Consider the following 13,894-nt stretch of genomic DNA (forward strand, 5'->3'; position numbering starts at 1 on the left):
ATGTGTATTTCAAAAGAAAGGGAAAGAAGTATTCAATGTTCCAAGTAGTATTCCACTACATTAAAGTTTGGTTTTCCTTTGAACTATAAATATTTTCCCATAGAAACACTAGTACTTAATGAAAAATAATAACTCAAAATGAATCATGCATACCGCAAAACAAGCAGATTCTCCGGGAATTATGAGCTGTATATGCCCTGAAACTGCATTTTCACTGACCCCAGACTCCATCCATGTTTGTCCAAGCTCATTACAAGCCTTAATAGAAATAAGTGAAAAATAAGAAAGAACATTAGAAAAAAAAAGTAATTTATCATAAGGTCTTTTCATGAAAAACTAGAGTTTAACTAAATGAATTACAAAGAGTTTTTAAAAATAAATTTTAAGAAACAAGAAAACTGTAAATAATGAAATTCCTTAGCAATTGGCACTCTCCTTAGAAACGTAACTGATAGCATTCAGGTAAGCAGTCAATAAGTACCTAATTAAACTGAACCAAAGTGTACTGGATTTCTTATTAGATTAATGTAAAACACTTTTCTAAAATAATTTTAGCAAGAAGAAACTGCAAAATGTTATTTGCAAAGTTGAAAACACAATAATTCAAAAGAAAAAGAATTCAGTTTTATTTTTGAGAAATCATGTGTGTAAGCTATTAATATATATTTATACATTTACTTATAAAAGTAACAAAAGTTAAAACCAAGGCTGACCAAGAATAAGACAGTATTATAAGATATTCATTTATTTAAAAAATTGTACATCAGAATTATTTGCTGTCTAATAATTTCCTCTAGTGGCCTAAGACAGAGTAGGATACTGAAACATATGCCTTACCAGCAAGGCTAGACAGATCCCCTTAGAATAAATTTCAAGAATAGGATGAGATCACATTAAGAATAAATAAAACACAATATCAAAGGGCTTAAATGAAGAACTACTTTCAGAATGTGGAATATATACTAACAGAATACACAAGAAAATAGCTAAACCCATGAGTAGAACACAAAAGATACTCACTGTATTTATTGTCATTCGAGCTTCAAAATTATCCACACAGCTAAGAACTAGGTCAACAGGTTTTCCTTCTTCTAATCCACCATTACTAGACAAAGAAAATAAATTTTATCGGGAAAAAATCAAGACACAAAACACAATCTAATTAGACTTTATTTGTTTAATCAACACATTTAGTCTTTCAGTAAATTTTTCAGTATAATTGTGACATAAAATTTAATATTAAAGATCCAGTATATATTAAGTATTCACTGTTACAAATATGATATCAATCCTATTACAGTATTTCTTATATGTAAACATGTACAGGGGTATAAGAAATATAAACTGTGTTCACAAAAATTATCATTTCTCTGTCAGCTTTTATAGACTTATTCATGTTTCACTACAAATGTAAATGTAATAAAAGTTAATTGAATACAATTTCAATAGTTTATGTCTGCAGAAAACCATATTCAGATAGAAATTTAACCTATAACACAGAACTTGTAATGGAGGACCCCTTGCTATATCATTATAACAGACACTGTGAGGCTTATATTTTGTTGTTACTATTGTTTTATGGACCATACATACTATTTACTGAGCTCCCACTATATAAAAATTACACAGAATATTAACTATTTTAAAAATAAAATATATATCAACCTTCTCATTGAATAAATTGATAGATTTTCTAATAATACTGAAAGTGAGCTGGACATTGTGCAAAATACTCACAAATAAAATTTTACCTTATTCTATTCATGAAATGTTCAAAGTTTTCTACTGTGGTTATATTGTAGTTGTGTGCTTCAAAAAGAACATCAGGATTAATGTTCCTAGAGGGAAAAAGAGAATGATTATAAAAACTACAAGTAGAACAGTAAAAGAAAGCAAGAAAAAGCACTAAAAAGAGCTAAAGATCATTTAACAGATATTAGAGAAATGGAATTCAAGCAATTTAAAGAAAACCCAAAATCCTCTTCTACCTCTTTCATCCCACTGCAAGGACCAAGTTCAAAACATGTAGAGAATCAGAAGGATTACAAAAATATTCCCACAGTCTATGTGCTGGGAATTAGGCCTTTATCACCTCTGTTAACTACACAGTTCAGTCTAACAAAAGAGCTTCTTTGCTTCTTATTCAATTCAGTGCAAGAACATTTAGGAACATAAAGAAACATCCAAGAGTAAGAGCTGCCAAACTAGGTCCCTTGGGTCAAATCTGACTGCCACCTTGCTACCTTTTTTTGTACGGTCTGCAAACTAAAAGTAGTTTTTGTATTTTTAAATGGCTGCAAGCAAAGAAAAAAATCAAAAGAAGAACAATATTTCATGATGTGAAAATTATAAGAAATTTAAATTTTAGATTCCATAAATAAAGTTTTACTGGCGCACAGTTTTGCTCATTCACTTTTATATTGCCTACAGCTACTACAACTATATAGCTGAGCAGTTTTGACAAAGGCCATATGGCCCTCAAAGCCTAAAATATTTACTATCTAGCCAATCCACATCTTTATGAATAAGTAAAACCTGCATTTTTATAGAGGAAAATTCAGTTCCATTTATAAGTTAAGTGACTGAATACATACAGGAGGATTTCACCAATTTCACTGCCTTCAACTGCTATTCCATTTACCTCAAAGTATGTTCTGCTGCTTGAACTTTACTTAATCCTGCTTGATGAGGTTGGAAGAAAAGTCTATTCATATTGGCCAGTTCCACCTTGTCATAGTCAAAGAGTAGCAACTAAAATGAAAATAGTGGTAATCTGATGAAAAGTGTACCAAAAAAGAAAATAAAAATGACAAACTAGTTGGCTAATTAAAATTTGATGGGTTTAACTTTTTAACAGTAATAATATTAACTAGCTTTGAAAAACTAGATGTCATATATTAACTCATTTAAGGATCACATGCAGTACTCTCCTCATTTTAGAAATAAGACAACTAGGGTACTTGCCCAAAAGCCACTCAGCTAATATGTAGTGAACATGGGATTCAAATTGAGGCATTCTCAATCCAGCCTCTGGACCCTAACTACAATGCTGTGCTACCCCTCTAAATGATTAGCTCAAAAATTAATATTCATTCCATTTCATGGCAATTTTCACAAACTGTGCCAAAATCTTACTTCATTCCAATTACTGGCCAAAAGTCAACAACCCATTAGATAAATGAAAATTTTAAATAAGATAAAAACAAATGCTGTAACTTAAAACCATGGTATAATAATACAATACCTTTCGTGAATATGGCACTAAATATACTCATGCCATGGCTCAAACATTATTCCAAACAGAATGATTAACCAGTTAATTGATATTTCCTGCTATATATTTAGGCATGACAGCATTTGCCAAACATGTTCACACAACTTTAAAATGGCCAAAAGGTCTATTTCCCATCAGTAAGAGCAGGTTGAACTCAAAGATATCCAAAGTACTTTCTTTTTTTTTTTTTTAGATTATCTAAAATTAAATTTTTATTGGATGAGACTCAGAGTAGACTAGACATGGAAGGGGAAAAAGGATCAATGAACTTGAAAGCACAGCAGTGCAATTTATCCAGAGTGAAGAAAAAAAGAACCAAAAAAAAAAAAAAGAATTGAGTGTCTAGACCTATGGAATAATTCAAAGCAGTGTAAAAGTGATATACTTCGCTATAGTTGCCAAAGTCACTTCTTTATCTAAAATTCTGTGACTTTGTGATACAATTCTCAGTGTTCCAAATCTAACAATAAAAACAAAAATGGGATGTTCTTCTTCTCAATACAGAAACTAAAGAAAGTTAACCCAGCTCTTAGTATCTTGCTAGAAAAGATATCACTTATATTCTCTGTAACTTTCTAACCCTCCTTAGTCTCTCCAAAATTCAGTTTATTTAAGCTCATTCAAACAATATTTATTAGGTCCGGCCAAGTATTATGTCTGAGCTTCAGCCTCATAGCTATATGAGTAAGTTGTAGGAAATCCTAAATTTAAGGACAGGAGGTGTGAGTTATAACTCTGTCAATAATTAGCTCTGATTCTGGGTAAGTCACTTTAACTGTTTAGGACTGTATCCCCATCTGTAAAATAAGGCAGTTGATCTAGATCTAGTGATCCAGGGTACCCCAGGAACTCAGGAAATTTTCAGGGATAAGAAGTGGGCTCTGGATCTCCAATCCTCCATTTCCCTACTTAACCACACGAAATAGCTTCTTGTTTCTCTGTTTTAGACATTGAAAAAAAGAGTTCTGAAACTTACCTATGCAGATTCTTAGCTTACAAACTTGAGTACACTTGGAATCACTGTATTTAAAAATACAGATGTATGGGTCTTATTCCCGGAAGTTCTGATTACCTATTATGGGGTGCAGTCTGGACATAAGAATTTTTTTTTTAACATCCCAGGTGATTCTAACTACAGCAATATCATCTGGAGTTTGTGTTAAAATACAGATTCTGATTCAGGATGTCTTGAATGGGACCTGGGAATCTTCGTTTCTAACAAGCTCCCATGTGATGCTGGGACCAGACTGAACAAGCAGTTCTTAAAGCATAGTCCCTGAAATATCATCAGAACCACCTGGGAACTTGTTAGAAATTCTTAGGTCCATCTGAAACCTAGAGAATCAAAACCACTGGGTTAGAGTTCAGCAATCTATGTTTTAATAGGCCTTCGAAGTGACTCCAGGGCACACTCAAACCAGAGACCCACAAATCTTCATGATCTCTACCACCCTTGGTCAATCAACCAGAGCATGTCAGTTATAAGCAATTGTTGACAGGCATTTATAAACTTCTTGAAAGATATTAAAATGTTAATAAACATTTTTTTAGTAGTTTGGTGTTGTCTTTTCTATATTGATAAATAAGTGCCAATTTTGAAACCACTTTAAGAATCTGGGGCATGGAATGGACCAATATATTAAAGAGCATTGATAAAGCAAGCATTTTCCCACAAAGTTTATCAAAATGATATACAATTGTGGAAAACTTTTATATTCAACCACTATCTATCGAACATCATGGACTTTAGCTTTATAAATATAAGATTGGTACACTGATTTCTGGTATAAAGTCAACTTCTCCTTCCTCCTCACAATCACAATCTAAATCAATTTTAGAAAAAAGTATGGAACTTCCTGGTGCTCCAGTGGTTAGAACTCGGTGCTTTCACTGCCATGGCCTCAGAGTTCAATCCATGGTAAGGGAACTAAGATCTCACAAGCCTCACAGGGCATGACCAAGAAAATTTAGGGAAAAAAAAGAAAAATGCCTGGGTTAAAAAAAATCTGGAGCATTCAGCAGTTCAATTTAGAGAGTAAGAAAGGCACATGCTTTCCAGTTTGTCTTGTATAAAACAAGTTTTTTAAAAAATTTTGGGGATGTTTCAGTGTTTCACTACACTTTCAATTTAACAGCCTTCTTTCCTAAACTTCTTGAATTAAAACACTGATATCCAAATTATTTATACATTATCCCAAACAAAAACGTTCCTGAACACAATCAGATAGTCCTTATTTAATCAGCAGCAATATTAGTTTCCTCTTGGGTGGGTTTATGTCTTAACTGGGGTAGAAAAAACAATCTGAATGAATATACCACAAATCAATATGCCATTAGTAAGGAGAAAAAAAATCTCAATTTGTACCTTATTTACTCCACAAGTGAATGGGTTCCGAATACAACAGAAAACGACAAATGCTTTTACCTTACCAATGCCACATCGTGTCAGCATTTCAGCAGTCACACTGCCAACTCCACCAACACCTACTATTGCTACAGTAAAGGTACGGATTTTCTGTAAAAGGCAAAATTATATATGTGTTGGTTAATAATTCTTCACTGAAAATGTCATTGAAAATTATTTTCATTTACTGAAATCATCTTCAAAAATCTGGAAGAGTTTATCATACCTCATAGTCACTCACAATTCCCATTCGTTTCAAAGCCATCAGGCGGCTTTAAAAAAAAGAAAAAAAAGTTTTAAAGTTTACAGTCTTTTAATTAATAGTGACATAGGTAAACATATATCATCACAGAAAATAAACTATAAGAGAAGAAACAGTGAGGGGAGTGGGAATAAAAAAAGATGTTTTAAAGTTTACAGTATTTTCATTAATAGTGACATAGGTAAACATACATCATCATAGAAAATAAACTGTAAGAGAAGAAACAGTGAGGGGAGTGGAGGTGGGAGAAGAAATCTTTCAGTTAATTTTTACCAGATGAAACTAAATCACCTCAGCAATTTTAAAAAGCACGGGTGCCTGAATATCCTCCAAGACAGAGCCTGTGCAATTAGATTTAAAAGTTCCTCATACATTCTAATGTGCAGTCAAGATTGAGACCTACTGACTCAAATGTTAAGTTTCCAGATGAGAATGGGTCAAAGTGAAATTTCAGCATTTTCCCATGCTTATTAGTTTATGTAAATATTTAATGTTTGATTCAGATTTAATATCTAACATCAGAATAACCTCATGACTGGAATTCTATTCACTTGTTGCCTCTGCCCACAATGGTTAAGTCTTTTAGTAAACGCCTTTATTCCAAGGACTCTAAGAGGTACTTTAGATATCTAGTTACCGCTAGTCTGTTACCTTCTTCAGTCACCAAGCCAATCAAACTTTGGATGTGAGGCCTAACAATCTGTGTTTTAATAAGCTCCCCAAGTGACTGTAATGCACACTAAAGTTTGAGAGCCTTTACCGTAGATTACTTAATTTATTCTCTTGTTATGGTTGAAAGAACATCTTCCCAAAGCTTTGTAAAGGGTAAATTTTGGAAGGTAAGTTTTGAGACCTTGTATGTCTGAAATATTCTTTACCAAACTTCTTAAAAACATTTTATCAAAATTTATTCTTAGAAATATATTGTAAAATGACAAACTAAGGGTATATAATTGTTGAAAGCTATACCTATACACACAGACACAAACAGACTCTTAGTTGATAGTTTAACTAGATATATAATTTTACATTAGAAACAATTTTCATTCAAAATTTCTAATGGGATTTCTAGTTTCTGAAACTTCAAAATGTGCCTTAGAGTGAAATTATTCTCATCAACTGTGCTGAGTACTTACTGGACTCTCCCCAATCAGAAACATATTTAAGTTCTGGAAAATTTCCTTGAACAATGTGATGACTTCTTTGGTTGGTTGGTTGGTTTTTCCTGAACTTTCTGGAGCTCCTATTATTTGCAAGTTGGACCACTTGGACTAGTCCTCTACTTGTAATGTCTTTCCTCTATTTTCCATCATTTTAGTTTTCTGCTGTTCTCTGGATTTCTTTCAATGTTACTTTCTTTTACTGAGATTTTCACTTTTGTTATCATTCTCCATTTGCAAGAATGATTCTTTTTGTAGTACTGTCCTATTCCATTTATACATATATCTTTCTGAAGATATTAATGATAAGGTTGGGGTTGCATTCCCCTTATATAGTCTATTAATTTTGTTTTCTATTTTTCACATTAGGAGCTTCTCTCATCCTTTTTGCTCATATTTAAAAGTCAGACACTAATAAAGGCAAGGATGTGGGCACTGCTTATTTGACTTTGGGTTTCACTATAGCGTGATCTCAGAGAAGGCAATGGCAACCCACTCCAGTACTGTTGCCTGTAAAATCCCATGGACGGAGGAGCCTGGTAGGTTGCAGTCTATGGGGTCACGAAGAGTCGGACACGACTGAGCGACTTCACTTTCACTTTTCACTTTCATGCACTGGAGAAGGAAATGGCAACCCACTCCAGTGTTCTTGCCTGAAGAATCCCAGGGACAGCGGAGCCTGGTGGGCTGCCATCTATGGGGTCACACAGAGTCAGACATGACTGAAGCGAGTTAGCAGCAGCAGCAGCATAGCATAATCTGGCTGGGCTGTTTAGTTGAGAAACCCACAATGTCAATGTCTTTCAGTCTTTTTTCTTGGCACTCTCAGATTCCCTAGAGAAGAATCTTTCATTTTCCAGCCTGAAAAGTCTTTAAGCTGATCAGTTTTGGGGTGTTAAATGGAGAAGCAAGGCTGGGAGTCCTAGAATTCAGTATGTAAACATTTAGTTAATTCCCTTCCTCCAGGCATGAAGACTTGCTTTTATTATTCATAGAAATACTCTATTTTACTCTCCAATGAGTAAATCTCTAGTAGTCTCTCCTGACAGAGAAGAAGCATTTGCCTCACTACTCAAAAGTGAAACAATGAACTTGGGTTGCTTCTTCAACAGATTTTCAGCCATCTCATTTAGTCCTACCTTAAGCCCTTCTTGAGCTTTGAGAGAATTCTATTGTATGAGTTGGGTTGCAGGCTTTAGGATCCAATTTCTTGGATCCTTTAAATCAGGATCATCTATCAGTCATCTGTCCCTTTCTAGTTTCTAAAACTGTTTTACTATAATCATGTAAGTACAGAGACTCACCCATCCCCCAATTATTAACAGAAACTCTATATTTTTTTCCCAGTGGCGATTTATTCCTTTTTAAAAATTATTCCTTTACTTTCATTTCAGTGAGATTGGGTAGACAGTGATATATGTCTGTGATCAATCTGCCTCTTTACCTTGATGCTGTCTAATCCTTATAAATAACCCTGAGAAGAATGCATTGCTGGAGAAGGAAATGGCAACCCACTCCAGCTCTTGCCTGGGAAAGCCCATGGACAAGAGAAACATGGCAGGCTATAGTCCCTTGGGTCACAAAAGAGCTGGACAGGACTTAGCAACTAAACAACAACAGCAACATCCAATTGGTCCAGCAACACCTGTTGCAAAAACAATCCTCTCCATAAATTGCTTTGGTAACTTAGTTAAAAATCAATTGACCATATTTGTATGGCTCTTTTACCAGACTTTCTATCCTAGTCCATAGAAATATTTGTCTACCTTTATACTTACAGTCTTATTCTCTGCAAATTTAAAATGAAATTTTAAAATAAAGTTTCCTTTCCTTAAAAAAAAGAATGCATCACAACCTCCTTTTATAAATGGGGTCGGGTGGGGGGAGGGAGGGGAGATTCAGGTTAATTAACTTGCCCAAGATCAGTTAAATGGCAAATAATTATTTAGGGTTGGGTTTTGGAGCTAGTATTTAAAACCAGGTTTTCTAATTTTAAAGACTCTGCTCACCTTTTCATTTAGTTAACATGCTTCTAATTATATTCCTTACCACACAATTTTACAGTTACTTGTGTTCATCATTATTCTACAACCATTGAATCTCCCAAATTAAAACAAAAGGTCTTTGAGGGTCAGGAACTTTGTATTTCAAAATGGCACTCGATGCAATTAAACTAATGTAGAACACCTACAAATCCCTCTATATTTTTCTGATAATCATGTGCTGTGCTTTATCATAATTCTTACCACTTACACTGTAATCCCAAGTTTACCTTTGTATTTCACACTTATCTGAGAACCACTGGAGGGAAATGACCATGTCTTTGTATTCCCAGTGTCTGTGCAAATAATAAATGGTAAATAACATTATTCAGGAGGGCTGGAAATGAAAAGGTGCTCACTAAATATGTGCTGAATGTACAACAATTCGAAAAATAAGGATGACCTTATCAAATTTCCATGTACTAGTACAGAGCTTTGGGTGTCAACTGCCATCTCCAAAGTAGCAGTTTTAACAAAGACAAAATGGTACAAATAAGATAGAAAATACTAAATGTTTAAATTTCAGTACTGGAAGATTTGTGGTTATTATAATGTCAAGGAATTGTCTCACATTAAAATGATGTCTGAAAGATGATTCTAAACATATGATTCACATTCCTTTGCTTTTCTCAGAGGGAGCATTTCAAAATTTTCATTTTTAAAACTGAAAAATGTTTAAGTATGCCAAAAGGAATGAAAGTGACTGATGCTTAGTCATGTCTGAATCTGTCACCTCGTGGACTGTACAGGCTCTTCTGTCCATAGAATTCTGCAAGCAAGAATACTGGAGTGGGTAACCATTCCCTTCTCCAGGGGATTTTCCCCCCAACACAGGGATCAAACCCGGGTCTCCTGCATTGCAGGCAGATTCTTTACCATCTGAGCCAGGAGAGAAGCCAAATGGAATAGCTTCTACTTATTCTGATTAATGAGATGGTAAACCTTTCACATGTGTCAAGTAAAATAAACGCACTATCATCAATTATATCTCAAAACTGAAAGAAAACAATTTTTTTTAATGTAGTAAGATAAATGAGAGAAAAGCAAGAATCTGGCATGATTTAATTTAAGGTAGATCAAAATAAACTCTTTTGTAATTATACAACAATTATAATTTTGGTCAGGTTTTCTATAACAAATAATATTGTAATTAACAGCTTTGTGCCTAAATACTGGGTCTGCATTTTATGGTGCAATATATATGAAGTGAAGTTGCTCAGTCATGTCCTACTCTTTGCAATCCCATGGTCTGTAGCCTACAGGCTCCTCCGTCCATGGAATTTTCCAGGCAAGAATACTGGAGTGGGTTGCCATGTCCTTCTCCAGGAGGTCTTCCCAACCCAGGGACTGAACCCGGGTCTCCTGCATTGTAGGCAGATGCTTTACCATCTGAGCCACCAGGGAAGTCATATATATACATATGTATGTACATATACGTATGCATATATATGCATCCTAAGACTTTTACTGAGGCTTTATGTCATAAATAAAACCTTTCTTTAAAATCCAAACTCCTACTCTTTGAAGGGAAGAGCACCAATAATACCTTTCCTGTTTCACCTACTCTAAAACTGCCCAGTTTTTAGCCACACTACTTAATGGCTTATTTATTTTTACTGGGGAGACAGCTCCATGGGAACTTCGGAGCAAAACAAACCTAATGGCAGTTCAAGCCTTTTAACTACTGTTAGCTCTATGGCCTGAGGCAGGTCACAGCACCTCTCTAAGCCTAATTTATTTCGCCTATAAAATGGGGGTAAAATGACAGTAGCAATCTCCTAGGGTTGGGGTGAAGAGGAAAAGTGACAACGCGAGCAAGGTGTTTAGCGAGTGGTGAAAGTTCAGTAACTGTTACTATAATGCCTAGCATCGAAAGCTCTAAGAACTTTACATATACTTGTATTTTCAATCTTCACAACTCCACAGAAAGAGATACTACAAGCAAGAAATTGAAGGTACAGAACTCTCACCAGGTTACTCAGTTGCTAAGATTTGACTCCAGTCTGGGCCTAAGGTCCTTACCGTCAGTCACTACCCTACATTCAACCACTACCCTATACTCAACCTGATGAATTAACAAAATCTTGGGAAATGAATAAAGGAGAGGAAATGAAGAGGCGGACAGGACTGGTGAAGTCCAACCGTTTTAGAGCTAATCTAGCTGTTTCCACCACGCCAATTTAAGAAACACAGAAGACTTTATGAAGCTCCCAAGTTTAGCTTAGCAGGTTTTACATTTTGTGTCCTAGTCTGCAAGTTTCTACTATCAGTTTCATGCTGAGCGAGGAAGACTAAAGGAGGCAGGGGCTTCAGGAAAACAGAGCCGTGTCCTCAGCAAGCACAGGAGCAGCACCATATGGCTGATTCAGTTGAGTTTTTTAAAAAGGAGAAAGAACACCTTTTGACCAGGACTAAGACTTGGCCTTGCTCGTTTGGAAATAAGACCCTAGAAGAAGAAAAGGAAGGTGTGACCTGTCAGCTGGACAGCGGCGAGAAGCGCCTCACTTCTGACCACCTAGAGGCCGTGACCTCGCCCCTCTTCCGTCCCCGACCCGTCACGTAGCTCACCTGTAGGGGTTGGAATCCACCACCTCGGAGCTCATATTTGCAATGCGGGCCCGACCGCCTCCTCCGTCGCCGCCCCCCAGGGCGCGGCGACTTCTCTCCTGGGCCAGTTCCCGCTCCAATTCTTCGACCCGCTGCTGCAGCCGTTCCACAGACTCGGCCATGGCTGGGACCCCGGCCGCCAGCGCTCCCAGCCCCGGCCGTCGCCGTCGTCGCCGCCCCACGCTGCTGGCCTGCTGGGCCCGAGAGGGATATGTGGCGAGTCACTTTGCTGAGGCTTTCCCAGCCCACAAACCTGGGGAAGCGCTCCCAGCGCGATCCGGACCGACAGGTCTCGGCCGCTCCAGCTGGCCTCCCAGCGGGCCACTTCCGGTGTGTTGCAGTCAACGCTCCGCCTCAGGGAAAAAAAGGGAAAAATAAAGCCCCCTACTTCCCCTCTTCGCCCGGACCTAAGAGTCCAGGCAGCCCTAGGTCCCGGGTCATAAGTGTCCAGAGCCAGCGGCCTGCGATGTTGCCTTTCCAACCTGGCGGCCAGGAAAAAAGCCAGAATCTTTCATTCCTAGGCTCGAGGTTTTGACGGGCCCTTTTCTGCACCGGACCCAGTAGGTCTTCCGCCTGCCAGTGCTTTCAATTTGGAGACAGACCAGGCCTTAGCGTTCTAATGCTCTTGGTGACGAACGTGACTTTGCTTTCTTTAGAATTGAGGTCTCCAACTCTGAGGCTGACTGAAAACTTTAAATTCGAACACACAAAGGCCCTTCTAGCATTTCCTAAGTAGAGCCCAAGTCCAGGAGCAGCTGGCCAGTGTTACCGGCCAGCGGCACCTGGCGATGTGTAATTGGCTGGAGCCGCGGGCCCGCCTCCACCCGGGCGTCTCGGCCTTGCCCCTGCTGTGGAGTGGCGTTCTCCTAGACATACCGGATCCCAGGAGTCTAGTGGGTTCTGTGACTCTGTGGTCTTGAAGCGGCGGCGTAGATCATGGAAAGCGGTGCCTCCCGCGAGCCCAACACGACCGAAGTGCTGCCCCAGCACAAGTTCGACTACAGGTTGCTGGACGCCTACCTACACCAGCACTTGCCCGGCTTTGGGACCGAGCCCGAGGCCAAGCTGACGGTTGCCCAATACAGGTATCGACCCCAGCCTTCTCCAGCAGAAACAAATCTGTACCTTGTGCTTTTCTTCCTCTGGCCCTGGGTGGTTTTCCAGTTTCCTCCACCCTGTTTCTTTTTCCGCAGTGACATACTCTGTCGGCGGGAGCTGCTGTCACTGGCTCCTGCCATTACATTCTGAGTATTTCCAATTCCAGGGCGGTAATGGAAGCACTGTAACATTCACGATTCCAGCTAAGAGAAGGAATCTTTGTTAACAGCTGTATACTTTGAGAATTCACTGAGGCAGTTAAGATTGGAAGCTCTGTGAGATATAAAGAGGCCGTTCACTCAACCTTTGTTCTAGAACCTTGTTTTCCCAGAGAGGCGGATGTAATTCCCTTCACATTGGCCATATTCTTAGAGGCTTAGTTAATGGTACCAGTTGAGGGATCCGAATTCTTATCCTAGCTATTCCATTTAGCAAATCACAGCACCACTGTGGGCTTTAGTTCTTTTTGAAATAGGGGAATGGAACTAGATGACGGTCCTGAGAGTACTACCTGTTCTCCACAGTGATCTGCCTCTAGTCTGATGTTGTTGTATAATAGAAGGTAATTTACAAATAGACTTTGCTCTAAAAATGACATCTTGATAAACACAGAACTATAGAAGCAATCCTGGCTTCCAGAAGAATTAGGTGTGTCACTTACTGACTGGGAATTTAAGTACCATGGTACATAAGCTCTTTGATGACCAGTTTCATAACCTGTAATAAATACTTGCCTGCTCTGTATAACCCTGATGAATGAAGTAATATAGATGAAAGGGCTTAATGTTGTAACAGCACTGTTTACCAGTGGCCTTATCACAGGGGTTTATATTCCTTGACTACTGATTTCAGAGAAATTAAAAATAGTGGAAAGGTGATGGATCAGAAAGGGTTTGATGATGTAAAATGAAAAAGCACTATATGGAATTCCCTAGCTGTCCAGTGGCTAAGACTCAGTGCTTTCACGGCTGGGGCCATGCAGTGGCCAAATTAAACAACAACCGAAAAATAAAAGGCACTGTGTCACATAGATATTATAGCATGAAG

General features: G+C 37.8%; 2 protein-coding genes across 3 annotated transcripts in view; one reads left to right on the forward strand and one right to left on the reverse strand.

Moving 5' to 3' along the window:
- The window catches only part of UBA5 (ubiquitin like modifier activating enzyme 5), a 31,438-nt gene extending 19,391 nt beyond the window's left edge, over nt 1-12,047 (reverse strand). Inside the window, exons 1-7 of the mRNA XM_065942354.1 lie at nt 11,711-12,047; nt 5,905-5,950; nt 5,700-5,789; nt 2,642-2,751; nt 1,752-1,838; nt 1,021-1,105; nt 154-258 (exon numbers count right to left, since the gene is read on the reverse strand). Of these exons, the coding sequence (XP_065798426.1) occupies nt 154-258; nt 1,021-1,105; nt 1,752-1,838; nt 2,642-2,751; nt 5,700-5,789; nt 5,905-5,950; nt 11,711-11,871 (684 nt within the window). The 5' untranslated portion in view covers nt 11,872-12,047. The remainder of the gene's footprint in view (nt 1-153; nt 259-1,020; nt 1,106-1,751; nt 1,839-2,641; nt 2,752-5,699; nt 5,790-5,904; nt 5,951-11,710) is intronic.
- A 638-nt stretch (nt 12,048-12,685) lies between these two features.
- The window catches only part of ACAD11 (acyl-CoA dehydrogenase family member 11), a 100,133-nt gene continuing 98,924 nt past the window's right edge, over nt 12,686-13,894 (forward strand). For both annotated transcript variants that reach the window (XM_065942350.1, XM_065942351.1), the window contains exon 1: nt 12,686-12,834. In XM_065942350.1, coding sequence (XP_065798422.1) covers nt 12,686-12,834 — 149 coding nt within the window. The remainder of the gene's footprint in view (nt 12,835-13,894) is intronic.

The sequence above is a fragment of the Muntiacus reevesi genome, chromosome 8 (genome assembly GCF_963930625.1).
Source record: "Muntiacus reevesi chromosome 8, mMunRee1.1, whole genome shotgun sequence".
In the NCBI taxonomy this organism is placed as follows: domain Eukaryota; kingdom Metazoa; phylum Chordata; class Mammalia; order Artiodactyla; family Cervidae; genus Muntiacus; species Muntiacus reevesi.